We start from the raw sequence: 13338 nt of genomic DNA on the forward strand, positions 1-13338 counted from the left end.
CCTCTCGCACCACTACTACGAAACGGGTGCCGTTTAGCTGAGCGAGTCGAGCGCTTCAAACATTAGCGTACGGCTATCTTTTCTAAGAGGAAATACTGCGATTAGAGCATTTTAATGACGGTATTGTTGCTTCTTTATTCCATACCACGATCGCCAACAGTTAAATATCGTGCTATATTACATGATCTGCTGTACTGTGGGTTTAATTGCCCACGAAATCAAAGAACACATTCACATAATTGAAAATGAACGGTTTTCTTAAACAACTAAATTACATTTCAAAATAATCTTTTCGTTGCATTGGCTGCAATCACCTCTACATTCGTTGTGAGGCTTGATTGGCGGCCACCGTGCGCAGGTTACCGTACACCTTGCTGGCTGGAGAGCCCAGAATCAGATGGCTAAGGGCGCGTTTGGCGTGCTGGATGTACTTGTAGCTGCCCATGATGTGAATTTTCGAGCCCTGCAGAATGATGCGCGTCTTGGTCGTGTTTTCTACGGTGAACTTGGTCCGGCCACCCTTTCCCGCCAGCCGTCCGATCGCCCGACTAAGGTGGTCACCCTTGAGCGACTTCACGTCCGTTACGTCGAAGCTTTCGATGAACAGATCGTCCAGCCGGATCATTGCTAGCGCGTCCTCAACCTCGAATCCAAGCGCAAAGGCACGCACAAAGTCGTCCGCTTTCTGCAGGTAGGTGAGGTCTGGCGTCGCATCAGTGGCCTTTATTTCCACCTGTAGGGATGAACAAGTTGCCGGCTGGGTTAGAAGTTTGCTGGGCAGAATAGTGATAGCTGATAGGCCTGTTTTCTATTCGATCATGTACCTTACTATTTTTAACGTTGTATCGTATCATCAGGCAGAGTTGCTCGACAACGGGTGTAAAAATTTTCATCCAGTTTTCTTTCAACGCCGTTTTGCTGCCATGAAATAGGAAGCAATGATAGTTAGTAATGCTGCATACGAAGATGTTTTGCACCAAAATTACCGTGTCTTTGGGATAAGCACTTGACGAATCTCACTCAACTGCGTTGCAGGTTTCCTCTTGTGCAGTTTTTCCGTGCCGGTCGCTTCCCGGGGAACGCTTTCAGCGGCTGTATCGACCTCCATGCTTGCGTTCTATTGCAGACCGTTGTGCTGCACGATATTTCCTCACAAACAGAATATTACCACAAAAGAATGCGATTTTCGTCGCCCGCGAAAGATGCCTACGATGTGGAAAGGATGTAAGCACATGCGGTTTTGTTTGCCTGTCAGCCGTTTGACAGCTACCTTTGACAGTTCGGCAAAGGGCAAGAAGAGAGAAGGAAGAAAACACCACCCCAAAAAGCTCGCCCGTTCCACCCCCAAACCGCACCAGACCTGTTTGCTAGGACGGGCAAGTTCAACCCGATAAATAGGTAACGCTAAAGAAGGGCACGCAAACGCGAAAAACGGTGGCGAAGGAGGGTAAAGTTGTTAAACAAGAAAGTGGGAAAAACAAGTGCGCGTCGCTCGGGTCTGCAGTGCGTTTTGTACCGTTGCGTCTGCTCGTACGTAAAGCAAAGTAAAGAAGGGGGAAACGGAACGAATAGAAGGTTTGCAAAATTAACTCAATCTGCAGGCGTTTTGCTGCTGCTGTCATAGCGGGGTGGGAGGGATTTCAAGTCCATTCATGAAGTGAAGTCGTTCATATTGATTGGATGCGTGTTCTGCTGTCCATTTTTTTCATCCTCTCGCTAGAATTCCTGTGCCAGTAAAATCACCATCGTCCATCGCCTCCGCACGCCCCATCGCAGTGCATGCCACAGATACAGGAATGGAGCTGGATAATATATACCTGAACAAGCTGCCGATCGTAGCCGCCACGGGCAGCGAGGGCGGCACCTGGAACCACTACGCGTTCATCGAGAGCACCTGGGGCGAGCGCAAGATACTGCTGAAGATAATCGTGTTCAGCCCGCTGTACAACACGCCCCTCAGCTTCCTGTCCGAGATCGACCACGAGGTGCTGCAGCAGACGGCCATTCGGCTGGAGCGGCCCTGGAACGATTTCCTGCACGAGACCAAGCTGGCACTCTGCACCGAGGGCGGCGCGAACGGGTTCAGCTACGCGGTCGAGGAGAACAATTTCGTGTGGCGCAAGGTGGTGGGGCCCGCGCTAACCGTCGCGTACGGTTCGGTCATACTGCTGCGCTCCCAGTGCCTGCTGTCGGATGTGCTGTCCAACTCAATCGCCACCCAGAACCGTTTGCGCAACGATGTGCAGCTGAAGAACAAGGTACTGCACGAGCTGAAGGAGGAGCACGAGGAGCTGGTCGAGCTGCAGCGCCAGCAGGAAGAGGACAGCCGGCTGTACGAGATCGAACTGATAACGAAGTGCATCAGCATACTGAACGAGAAGAAGGAGGTGATCAACCATCTGAAGAAAAAGCTTGCCGAAGACGACGATGAAGCAGAGGGCGAGCAGGAAGGGCGGGACGAGGACGAGCGAGAGGAGGAGGAAGAGCGCCGGCGGGTTGAGACGGTGGCTGCCGCGGCTGCGGCGGCGGCCGCTGCTGCTGCTGCTGTGGGGTCGTACGGTGGTCGGCGGTTGGCGACTGAAGAGGAAGATGCCGCAGCATCCCCGCTTGGAGCGAGCGATTCGGAACCGTTCCTGGTGGACAGCGATCCACAGGATCAGGACGAGCACGGCACGCTGCCCAAGCGAACGAAGTATCAGCTGGCGCAGCGTAGTGCGACGACCACATCAGCCAGCAGTAGTGTGTCGTCCACGGTTACCCGCAAATCGACGGTGCCAGAGGAGGACGATGTCGGCGCACGGGAACAGCCCGATGGCCAGCTGGACGATCTGTACAATAAGGACACGCAGGAACTTTTGCAGCAGATGTAAACTAGTGATGGATAGAGTTGGCAAAAATCCGGAGTCGATTCCGATCCGACTCCGATAATTTCGGAACCGACTCCGGAAGGTAGGTCCGCCCAGCATTATCTGAAGTCGTTCGGAATCGTCCGGAATCGGCCAGAGTTGTTGGAAATCGGAGTCATCCGAAGTCGTCTGGAGTCGTTTGGTATTGTTCGGAGTCGTCGGAGTCGTCTGAAATCGGTTGGAGTCGGAGTCGGCCTTCGAAACAAAGGCTTGTATACGAAGGGCACGCGTAAAAAGAATGAAAAAAAAAACACATCGAAAGGAAAAGCCTGTTCACAAGCACATTGCATCGAACAGCAGAATGATTGCGACTCCGTATGACTCCTACTCTGAACGACTCCGGGCGACTCTGAATGACTCTGGACGACTCCAGACGATTCCGAACGATTCCGAACGATTCCGGGCGGAGGGTGGTTCGGATATGGCCGGAGTCGGATCGGAGTCGTGGGTGCGCTCCAAAGAGCACATCACTAATGTAAACGTTAGACTGGAAAGGAAGGAAGCGGAAGCACGAGGCATTTTTTAAACGAAACCACATAAATCAGCAAAAACATCTCCGTTTTGCGTTTAGATTAGGATAAGCCAGCGTTTGTGTGTAGTTTGTGAGTGATTGCATTTCGGTTTCCCTTCAAATCAAACTCCCATCTTTATCATCTTTATTCCTTCCGTTACAAAAATGCCAAACAAATTAGATGGCAGTTAGCTGGCGGAAGCAGATGGCGAACCATCGTACTTTAAATCAATTGTATGTGTCGTAAGCGTAACAAGCAGCAACAGTGTGTCATAGTGCAATGGAATATTTTAGCGTAATTTATGTGCCAACAATACAGGGTAAGGGAGTGAAATCAAGCGTGAGAATCTGTGAAGCTTTTATTTTTTTTCGGGCTAAATTTTACTTTACGTGTTTCGTATTTCGATAGCCCCTCTCTCTCTATATCAACCCTTTCTACCATTACCGTTTCTATTCCCTTGCGTTCAAAGTTCTGACTGAACCAAAACCGAAGGGCAGTAAGTTAAGATTGAAAACATTTGCTATATTCCTTTTAAGGAGGAGGAATACGATTCAAACGTAGTATGTAACTATTTATTATTTTATATTGCCATTTGATTTAAGTCACATCACATTACCCATTTTTGATAATAAAAAGGATAATCATCAATTTACGGTTAATGCAATGGGTTGCAATTTCGCTGAAATGATATCACACATCACATCTACGATATAAAAAAACGATAATTACAAAACACAGTAAATCGTGAAAATGCCAGTAGTAGCAGGGAGACAAAACCTAAAAAGCGAGGAACAATCAGTCAGAAGCTCTATAAATTTTTGTGATGGGTTTTGGGTTTTGTACTTTCATTACTATTACGCGCATATGAAATGTCTACTGGAACTATTTATTTGTATCAAAATTGAAATAAAAATTATTTTATTGTTTTTCATTAAATAAACTATTCCTTTCTTATATCAAGTAACGATATTTGCACAATATCTGTGTTGTTTCGTTAGTTGTAGATAAATCACGCATAGATTTAAGCATTCGTGTACTTTAATAGCAATTTAGTGGGGGGAATGTGATAAAGCGAGAACTGGACTGGAATGTGTGCAGGGATGTGTTGGGGCATGGTATAGTGCGACGTCTGCAGATGACCGTATCCGTTCTTTCGTTTTGGACAGTTTCCCAACGCACTGAAGCAGTTCCAATTTCCACTATTTTATTATGTCTCCTTTAGTTTGCTTGTGTTGTTTATGTGTCTGTGTTTTGTTGTGTAGGTGTGTGTTTGTGTGTATGTTGTTGTGGGGTTTGCTATATGCACCTCTTTTCGATGAACCGCTACCGCTCGAATGCGTTAATGCGTGAATCATGGATCACGGACTTCAGTCCCTTCATCAGTCCCTTTAATCCACGGACGATTTTTCTCTTCTTTTTTGTGGGGGCAAGGATACCCCACAGGCGTCCAAAACAAACAAACAAACAGAAAAGAATCCATGCAGAATGCACACAAGCACATATGTTTACCTCTTTCGATCTTATGATATTTATATTTCTACTTTCTTTTCACGCATTGCACCCACCCACGCAGACAAAAAGGCGGCATTGCACATTGCGCGTCTAGACACGGTTGCTTTGCTGTTTTTTCCCCGTTCTTGTGTTGCTACACAGGAGACCGTTTTACTCACACTGTATCTTCCCGCGAAGGGAAGAAAATTCCAACAAAATCTTGATAATTCATACATAGATAATAATTAGAATAGTAGTAATCTATCCAGCAAGATGTATGTGTGTGTGTGTGTGTTTTCGTGTGTGATACTGCAGACACGTGAAGAAAGATCGCAAAAGAAAACATATTACGATGCGCATAGAGACGACAAAACCAAACACCAGTCCCGTTCTGTTAATCCTCCTTTCTTGCCCCTTGCCGAATGTTCTTGACATGGAACGGTTCGTTTGGAGAGGGAAGGATTGGTGTTTGTGGGGTTCATCAAGGTGTCTTTTTTAAACTTTTGCTGCTTATCCGTTCCTTTTCCTGTTCCCTAGATCCTGTCTGTCTATCTGTCTGTCAGTTAATGTTTTGTTTTCTTCATGCTGCTGCTGTTGCTGTTCTACTACTGCTACCGCCGCGGCCGCGGCTCATAGCGCAAAGGGGAAGGAGCGTGGTGGTCGATCGATTGAGAGGATGATAATCATAATAATAACTGCTGACCCAGAAACAATCTGGTGTTCAGCAACAGCCCGACTTTGCCTCCACGTTGCGCCCCTTGTCGATCTTCACAGCACTTGGCGGATCTGCAGCACTGGACGGGGGTCCTACGCGATTCTTGATTTCGGCCGCCATGGTCATGAATGCCTGCTCTACGTTGGTTGCGTTTTTCGCCGACGTCTCAAGGAATGGAATGCCCAATTGATTCGCCAATTCCTGCAAAAATTCACCACAAAAAACGTTGGTCACAAATTAGTCAGTATTGCGCATATTGCAATCCATGTTAGGGGCATGGAGGAAGGGGGAAGCGTACCATTGCCGTGGTAGTATCGACGCGTTTCTTCGTCTGCAGATCACACTTGTTGCCCACTAGCAGTTTGTTTACATTGTCGCAAGCGTAGCGCTCGATTTCCTCCAGCCATTGCTTCACGTTCTCGAACGAATCGTGATCGGTACAATCGTACACCACGATGATACCATGTGCCCCGCGATAGTAGGACGACGTTATCGTGCGGAACCGTTCCTGTCCGGCAGTATCCCACTGAAAGGAAATGGAAATGATTGTACATTAGTAAAACAATTCCCTTTTTTGCAAACAGCATCGTATGACGGGCGACAACTCACAATTTGCAATTTGATTGTTTTTCCATCCAGATCTATGGTTCGAATTTTCTGTAAGCAATGTAAAAAAGCCACACAATTGATTAGATGCTATCACGCGCTGCTTTTCTGACTAATCGTTGCGGGGGATACTTACAAAATCTACACCAATTGTGCTGATGTAACTTTCCGTGTATGTATCGTCCTGTTGATGGGTAAAAAGTTAAACAAATGTTATTTTTAAGTACGTGCTTACTAACACGTTTAACATTCCTCTTCACTATTAATATACTCACAGCAAATCTTAGCAGTAGGCATGACTTTCCAACGCCGGAATCACCGATCAGCAGCAGCTTAAACAAGTAGTCGCTACGGGACAGTGACGAAAAGAGAGGAATAGGAAAAGAAATAAGCCAGAGCCGCCATAGTACGTTGATAATGAAATAGTATACTGAGACGCCCCTCTGAGCAAAAACACTCGGGATGACTTAACACTCTATTGCTTCCAGCGAGAGGAAAGTCTAGCAATTAGGCAATAAATCAGAATGGCAGTTGAACGGGCGACAGTAGATGAAACAAATCAATTTCTTGCTATTAAACTGAATTGCTTACAAATTGGAGCGCGCGTGTTTGTAACAACAACGAAATCTTAAGCGTTTGCCACACGCTCTGCGGATTCAATTCCATTTCCTGGTTTTCTTCAATTGCGACGTGACACGTCGGCGAGGTTTAAAGGTTTAAAGTTCACCTCCAGCTGTGCGCAAGATCTTGCAAGATCCGTAGATTCGTAGGACATCGCTCGATGTGCTGCACCCGATGCATGCTAAGTAAGAAACGGCACACTCTACAACGGGTGACTCATTCACCGGGAAACGATGGATGATAAAGAATTGGTTCGGAGATGTAAAGCCATCTAACCGTTAACAAAGAAACGAGCTTGTATGGGTAGCATTTCCACGTTTCGGTAGATGTAATTTTCATTGATTAAACATCAACTTTTAAATGATGTTTTTTTTCATGATCACTTAGAACTGACGGATGGGCGTTATATGTTCTAGCTTTCCCTTCCTTCCAAACTTGACCATTCTACCAGCTCTCGTACGAGGGGTGGATTGACACGACTATGTGCGTGTGTGTATGTGTGCGCGAGTGGATGTTGTTTACTCGATGTAGTCCGTCTCTTTTGCTCGCTTGCATTCGATACACCCCAACACTGGGAAGCCCTTTTCTCCTGAAACAAACAAATAACATTCGATCTTTCGCAATGGTCGCAACATTCGCACACCTCCCGAAGGTTTATGCGATTAGGATAAATCGTGCCGTCATTCTCTAGCACACTGGCGCCCTATTATCAACAGTGTATTAAAATCGATGAGCGACCGATCCGCTCTGTACACACTCGCCTTCTCTTTTTCGCACACACTCGTACGAGGGGTGCGGGTGCCGCCGATGGCATTACGATGACGATGACGGCGGCGACGACGACGGCGAAAGCTCGACGTCGTCATCACCGATGCTCGTGGGGTGTGTGTATGTGTGAGAGTAAGAGAGTGTGTGTGTTGGGGAGGGGCGGAAGGTGTAGTTTAGAAAATGCTCACAGCGGAATATCTTCGTCATCATCGTTACCGTTTGCTCTTATCGGTCAGAGACCAAGTAAAGAAAAAGAAAAGAAGCAAACCGTAGGCAAATGTAATTCCTTTTCGTCATCCGATCCTGCCGCTCAGCTATACGGGCGGAAATAGTTCTTTGTTCCCTGTGCTGCTGCGGCGACTCCTGCTCAACCAACTCTGTCAGGGCCTGCCTGTCCCCAATAGCAGTAGCGATTGACGCAGTAGAACAAACTCGATGCATTTCAGGAAGAATGGGGGAGAAACACCATATTACACGCTCCCCTCCCCCACCCCCTCTCTGTTCTCCCTTCCCGTTTGCGGTGGTCACTTACTATTCGGGACTCATGGTCGTACTGGGGGGAAAATTGGTTTCCTTCACTCAGCTCCTGGGTAGTGTTAACAGTACGGGGCACACGGGTTGCAGCTTCGACCGATTTGCAGTACCGATTTTCTTTCCAGCACACACAATTAACACGAATCACGAAGTCGCTGACGAATCGGATTCACTCGGCGGCCACACCGTTACCAGCGCTTGGGTATCGCAATCTGCAGCGAAATACGTATCACAAGTCGGAATTCACTTTTACGTCCGCTATTTTCTCGCAAACGGGAAAGAGGCGACGGAAACCACGGCAAAATTAGATTGCTATGAAAATGTACAACACTTCCAAGTTTTCTGGTTTCTTTCTTTCCGTGCGCGACACTGACACATCATCTTCATCGAAAACGTCACATTGGCGCACAAGGTGCATCGAGCGCAGGTGGCTCGGCCTGGAGGGCAGTTGATGTTGCGGGGTTTACGGAGGAGCTAATTACACCAAAATTTATAAAACAATTAGAGAATTGTGTGATTGATGTTGCTTTGCATTTTGTTTCATCTTATACGTTTGGAAAATTATTATCCACAATTGATTTCAAGCAACCTTGGTGCGTATCTGACGTTTATCAGCGATTGTCAACAACCGCGTATCGACTGGAGAAGATATCCATTTCATTAAAAATCGCTACAACTTTTAATGTGAAACAATCCACCAGTTTGGATACAATCCGTCATCATGTTGTCCCAATATGTAGAAGAGTTAGAGCAGGTAAGCTTTGCCCTTTATTCCAACGCATTGTAAAAGATGAATTACACTCCCGATCGTGAATTTGTAGGACCCGTTCGAGGTGGAGGAATTTATCGAAAGATTGTGCTGGCGCACAAACAACGAAATCGGCTCGGACCAGTTCGACCCCGATCTGCTGTACGAAACGTTCGTCGAGACGATTAAGGACATGAAGATCCTGCAGGAGCGACAGCAGCGAAAGTGCGACAAGCTCGAGGAAGCGCTGAAGGAAGAGCAGGCAATATTCGTGAAGGCGATTGATAAGTTCGTCGCCAAGCACCAGGTGTCGGTGGACTACTTCCATCAGCTGGACGAGAAGATTAACTCTGTCGCGGGCAAGGTGATCCATCTCGGAGAGCAGCTGCAAAACGTAAACATGCCGCGGAGCCGGGCAGTCGAGGCGCAGCTGTTGCTCAACCACATGGCCGAGTTTCTGACGCCGGGCCCGATCGTGAACGATATTTACAGCGACAAGAGCAAGCTGTACGAGGCGGCCGACATTATTCAGAAGCTGTTTCAGATCTCCCAAGACCTACCGGCCCAGCGGTTTGCGAACGCGAAGAAAAAGATTGAATCCAAGTACGATGACGTCGAGATGCAGCTGATTGAGGAGTTTGCCACGGCGCAAAAGATGGAAAACATCGAACGGATGAAGGAGCTGTCCGACATACTGTCTCAGTTTAAGGGCTACACGCAGGTGATCGACGTGTACATCGAGCAGAGCCAGGCCACGACGTACGGGGGTCGCGACGTGTTTGAAGGGATCGTGCCGCTATGCCACAAGCACTACAAAATCATACAGCAGGTGTTCAATGCGCCGGACAAGGTAATCAGCAAGTTTATACTCAACATTTACCAGCTGAAAATTAACCAGTTCGTGCAGACGAAGCTGGACGACCGTAAGGACGAGAACAAGTATCTGAAAACGCTGTCCGAGCTGTACTCGCGCACGATGAAGCTGAGCGCCGAACTGCAAGAGTTTTTCAAAGGCTCGGAGGATGATCTGCTGCAGAAGCTGACGGCCAACATTTTCGACCGCCATCTCGCTACGTACATTGAGGTGGAAAGCCGCACGCTGGACGCAAAGTGTCAGGTGGAGTTGAAAAAGTTTTACGAAACCAAAAACCATCAGAAGAAGCAGATCGAACGTTTCCAGGAGCTGAGGCGCGACATGCAAGCGCTGATCGGCAGCAGGGCCAACATCAATATCGCCCAGATCGAGGACTATGGCGGCGAAACGTTCCTGTCCGAGGAGCTGGCGATCAATCTGCTGCAGCAGTCGTCGCACGCCTTCGAGCGGTGCTGCCTGCTCTCGAAGGAGAACGATTTGCCGCGCAACATACTCAAGCTGACGGACACGCTGCTGCGCTATCTGCTGCACGAGCACTGCGATTATGCGCTCGATCTCGGGCTGCAGGCGATTCCGATCGCGGAGTGCAAGAGCGTGCCGCAGATCTACTTCTTTGACGTTGCGCAAAAGTGTAACGCCATCGTGCACCTGCTGGAAAAGACGTACAATGCGAGCGTGATCCCGAACGTGATCGGCACACCGCAGTACACGGATTGCATACAGAAGAAACGCTCCTACCTGGAGACGGTGGAAAATAAGATAGAAACGGGACTGGAACGGACGCTGAATGCCATCTTCGGCTGGGTGAAGACGTACCTGAGCAGTGAGCAGAAAAAGTCCGACTTCAAACCGGACACGGACGTCGATACGGTAGCGTCAAATGCGTGCCTGGCGGTGGTGCAGTATCTGAACCCGCTGATCGGGCTCATCCAGAAGACGATCGATGGAGAAAATTTGGCCGCCGTGCTGACGGAGTTTGGCATCCGCTATCATCGCGTTGTTTTCGAGCACCTGCAACAGTTCCAGTACAATACGGCCGGTGCAATGTGCGCGATATGCGACGTGAACGAGTATCGGAAGAGTGCTCGCGTCCTGCAGAGCCCGCTGGTAACGCAGCTGTTCGACGTGCTGCACGCGCTCTGCAATTTGCTGCTGGTAAAGCACGAAAACCTCCAGGAAGTGTGTGGTGGCGAAACGCTCAACTATCTCGACAAGTCCGTGGTGATGAACTTTATCCAGCTGCGGAGTGATTATAAAACGATAAAAATATCCAACTCCTTGAAGGGCATATCGGACCAGAGAATGGTGTAGAGTGGACGAGAGCCGACGAGAGCAAAAGCTGTTACAGAGAGGATTGTTTAGATGCAGTGCACTATTACTAACACGAACAGTTACATTTATAGCAATATGTAATTTAACGGAGAATATAATCATTCCAAAAAAAAAGCTCATCAAATCGTGCAACTGTTTCGTCCGAAAGTAGAATTCCCCCGACAGTGCTGGTAATTGATGGTTCCATCCACTTGCTGTAATGAACTGCTGGTTTGGGGAATACCATTCAAAACAATGCACAAATGGGTGTTGCATATGCGAACAGAAATTCCGCGAAACTCCTTCTTTATTCAAATGCACTTATGTAAATTTCACTTTATTCAACCATTAATACCCAGCGTGCACGCAGCACTCATCTTTGCTGTTATTTTCTCAAGCGGCAATCGTGGCAGTGATCCAATCGACGTACTGGTCCACCTTGGTGTAAACCCCGGGCCAACCGGCCTGGCCGCACGGCGTCGGTCCGAACGATACCAGCCCGATCAGATACCAGTACTGCAAACCGCCCGCCGTATGGACGCCCGTTAGCGGGCCGCCCGAATCACCTTGGCACGAGTCTTTGCCGGCCTCACCGCCCGCACAGAGCTGCGATTGGCGCAGCAGCACCTGCTCGCGTTGATAGACCTGATTGCACGCGTCCAGCGAAACACCGTCGACGGCCACCTTCTGCTTGACGTTGCTGAAGCGCGCCGTGGCCGTACGTCCCCAGCCGGCCACCTGCATGCGGAACCCAACGTAATCCCGCGCCTTCAGCTCGGCCTGCATCGGCAGACAGATGGGCTTGATGAAGTCAGAGTACGGCACGGATTGTTGCAACCGCAGCAGCGCGATATCGTTGTACTGTTCGGCGGACGTTGGCACGTACTCTGGATGCGGTATCTTTCCCTCGATCGGCACATCGATCGGTGGCGGGGAGCAGTCAACGTCATCGCCCAGTCCCTCGCAGTCCTGTGCAGTAGAGGTGTCCCATTCGCCGAGGCGTACTTCGGCCCTTTAGGAACAATTGGCAAGGTAATGAAATTAGTTAACGAGAACTAACTTTTCTATATAGCTATGCTACATATATAAAAGATTTAAAAAGAGTTTAAGAGGCGTAATAATTATACTTACAAATTCCAGGTGCTCGGGATGTCTTTACCGTTGACGCAGTGCGAAGCCGTTAGGACGTATCGATCGTTGATCAGCACACCACCACAGTGAAACCCGAAAACGTTATTCGCTAAGCAGAGATAGAGACGCACAATAACAACACGGGTAAACATTAGACAGCAGGTGTTATGTACAAACATGCTGAGCGTGGTGGAACCGTCCACCACCACCCCCTCCGTTTTTATGTACACGAGCAACCGGAATGTACGTACGTTTTGCATATTTCAGCAGCGCAATCCAAGGGAACTCGTCAATGCGCGTGTTAACGCCGCCGAAAATGCGATCGCTCGTCTGTATGCCGCACTGGCCCGGTGACGGCAAGAGCCCGACACCAACGCGAACCGGTGCCACCAAGCTGTCCGCACAGCAGACGAGCGGATGATTTTCGGCCGCGGACCAACCGCACTGCGATCGCTGCAAGTACGTCCGATCGGCATCTAGCAGCGGTTTTTTCCTGATCAGCGTCAGGAGACTGTTGCAGTTGCGCAGCAGTATACACTCGCCCACAGTGCTATCAGGTAGGGTGCATTGTTCTGCGTGAAATGGGGGTGAGTAGTAAAAAAAAGTAGAACGTTAGTCGCTAGTTTGACATCAGGCTACCGAAAATTAGGTCTTGAGAAGTGATCATCTTCCTTCTGCTTAGAGGTCAACTGGAACGAGGTTGGTGGGGGTCGACTTGTGATAACCGTTGACCAAACAATCGTACACACACATGCACACGAACACACACACACTTACGAGCAGCTGAGATGCTTAGAAGCGTGAGCAGTAGAAACGGCACCAACTGTAGACGGTGCAACCTCAGCGGGCAGCGGCTGTAAACGCTCATGATGATCGCTGCAGGTGAGGCGAGAAACTGTCGTTTGCGTTGCCCGAACCGATCCGTTCGGACTGCTGCGAATGACTAAGCCGGCGGTTCGCCATGACGCGGAACCCGGCTAATGCGTGCGTCCGGCCAGGGCTCCGTGTGTGGCTTCTCCTCCTTCATCAAAGATCAGATCGCGAAACACGCTCGCGCGCTCATGCTTGAGAGAGAGAGAGAGGAGTGCGACAAGGATGGGAACGTTTCAGTGGCTGTGGTG

General features: G+C 48.9%; 5 protein-coding genes across 7 annotated transcripts; 2 read left to right on the plus strand and 3 right to left on the minus strand.

The window, feature by feature from the left end:
* Positions 1 to 119: 119 nt before the first annotated feature.
* Positions 120 to 1215, minus strand: LOC120951578 (RNA-binding protein PNO1). The gene is made up of 3 exons (XM_040370362.2): positions 987 to 1215; positions 825 to 918; positions 120 to 733 (listed from the first exon to the last, which is right to left on the minus strand). Exons 1-3 carry the CDS (start codon positions 1106 to 1108, stop codon positions 317 to 319), a joined length of 633 nt encoding a protein of 210 aa, XP_040226296.2. The 5' UTR covers positions 1109 to 1215; the 3' UTR covers positions 120 to 316.
* Positions 1216 to 1335: 120 nt separating this feature from the next.
* LOC120951576 (GRB10-interacting GYF protein 2-like) lies at positions 1336 to 4826 on the plus strand. 3 transcript variants are annotated; one of them, XM_040370360.2, is made up of 2 exons: positions 1336 to 1628; positions 1721 to 4826. In XM_040370360.2, the coding sequence occupies exon 2, from the start codon at positions 1797 to 1799 to the stop codon at positions 2868 to 2870; it is 1074 nt and encodes a 357-aa protein (XP_040226294.2). In that variant the 5' UTR covers positions 1336 to 1628; positions 1721 to 1796; the 3' UTR covers positions 2871 to 4826. The 3 variants fall into 3 exon arrangements, with proteins under 3 accessions (XP_040226294.2, XP_040226292.2, XP_040226295.2); XM_040370358.2 differs by having other exon boundaries at positions 1336 to 1575; XM_040370361.2 differs by having other exon boundaries at positions 1340 to 1447.
* Positions 4827 to 4840: 14 nt separating this feature from the next.
* Positions 4841 to 8542, minus strand: LOC120951579 (ras-related protein Rab-1A). The gene is made up of 6 exons (XM_040370363.2): positions 8152 to 8542; positions 6506 to 6578; positions 6367 to 6414; positions 6234 to 6281; positions 5923 to 6150; positions 4841 to 5825 (listed from the first exon to the last, which is right to left on the minus strand). Exons 1-6 carry the CDS (start codon positions 8163 to 8165, stop codon positions 5631 to 5633), a joined length of 606 nt encoding a protein of 201 aa, XP_040226297.1. The 5' UTR covers positions 8166 to 8542; the 3' UTR covers positions 4841 to 5630.
* Positions 8543 to 8707: 165 nt separating this feature from the next.
* On the plus strand, positions 8708 to 11260 carry LOC120951572 (exocyst complex component 5). The gene is made up of 2 exons (XM_040370354.2): positions 8708 to 8907; positions 8975 to 11260. The coding sequence occupies exons 1-2, from the start codon at positions 8875 to 8877 to the stop codon at positions 11084 to 11086; spliced, it is 2145 nt and encodes a 714-aa protein (XP_040226288.2). The 5' UTR covers positions 8708 to 8874; the 3' UTR covers positions 11087 to 11260.
* Positions 11261 to 11354: 94 nt separating this feature from the next.
* On the minus strand, positions 11355 to 13225 carry LOC125906822 (serine protease easter-like). Its single transcript, XM_049607376.1, has 4 exons — positions 12995 to 13225; positions 12469 to 12789; positions 12218 to 12326; positions 11355 to 12098 (listed from the first exon to the last, which is right to left on the minus strand). Exons 1-4 carry the CDS (start codon positions 13083 to 13085, stop codon positions 11480 to 11482), a joined length of 1140 nt encoding a protein of 379 aa, XP_049463333.1. The 5' UTR covers positions 13086 to 13225; the 3' UTR covers positions 11355 to 11479.
* Positions 13226 to 13338: the final 113 nt, after the last annotated feature.

Source organism: Anopheles coluzzii, chromosome 2 (genome assembly GCF_943734685.1).
Source record: "Anopheles coluzzii chromosome 2, AcolN3, whole genome shotgun sequence".
Lineage (NCBI taxonomy): Eukaryota > Metazoa > Arthropoda > Insecta > Diptera > Culicidae > Anopheles > Anopheles coluzzii.

Excerpts from the sequence above, each read along its gene's own strand:
- LOC120951578 (XM_040370362.2), bottom strand. The coding sequence starts at position 1,108 with ATGGAGGTCGATACAGCCGCTGAAAGCGTTCCCCGGGAAGCGACCGGC. Across the intron at positions 919-986 it reads GTGCTTATCCCAAAGACACG|CAAAACGGCGTTGAAAGAAA; the intron begins GTAATTTTGGTG and ends ATTTCATGGCAG. Across the intron at positions 734-824 it reads ACAACGTTAAAAATAGTAAG|GTGGAAATAAAGGCCACTGA; the intron begins GTACATGATCGA and ends TCATCCCTACAG.
- LOC120951576 (XM_040370360.2), top strand. The coding sequence starts at position 1,797 with ATGGAGCTGGATAATATATACCTGAACAAGCTGCCGATCGTAGCCGCC.
- LOC120951579 (XM_040370363.2), bottom strand. Across the intron at positions 6,282-6,366 it reads GCACAATTGGTGTAGATTTT|AAAATTCGAACCATAGATCT; the intron begins GTAAGTATCCCC and ends CATTGCTTACAG. Across the intron at positions 6,151-6,233 it reads AAACAATCAAATTGCAAATT|TGGGATACTGCCGGACAGGA; the intron begins GTGAGTTGTCGC and ends ATTTCCTTTCAG.
- LOC120951572 (XM_040370354.2), top strand. The coding sequence starts at position 8,875 with ATGTTGTCCCAATATGTAGAAGAGTTAGAGCAG. Across the intron at positions 8,908-8,974 it reads ATGTAGAAGAGTTAGAGCAG|GACCCGTTCGAGGTGGAGGA; the intron begins GTAAGCTTTGCC and ends GTGAATTTGTAG.
- LOC125906822 (XM_049607376.1), bottom strand. The coding sequence starts at position 13,085 with ATGAGCGTTTACAGCCGCTGCCCGCTGAGGTTGCACCGTCTACAGTTG. Across the intron at positions 12,790-12,994 it reads TCTAAGCATCTCAGCTGCTC|AACAATGCACCCTACCTGAT; the intron begins GTAAGTGTGTGT and ends CATTTCACGCAG. Across the intron at positions 12,099-12,217 it reads ATCCCGAGCACCTGGAATTT|GGCCGAAGTACGCCTCGGCG; the intron begins GTAAGTATAATT and ends TTGTTCCTAAAG.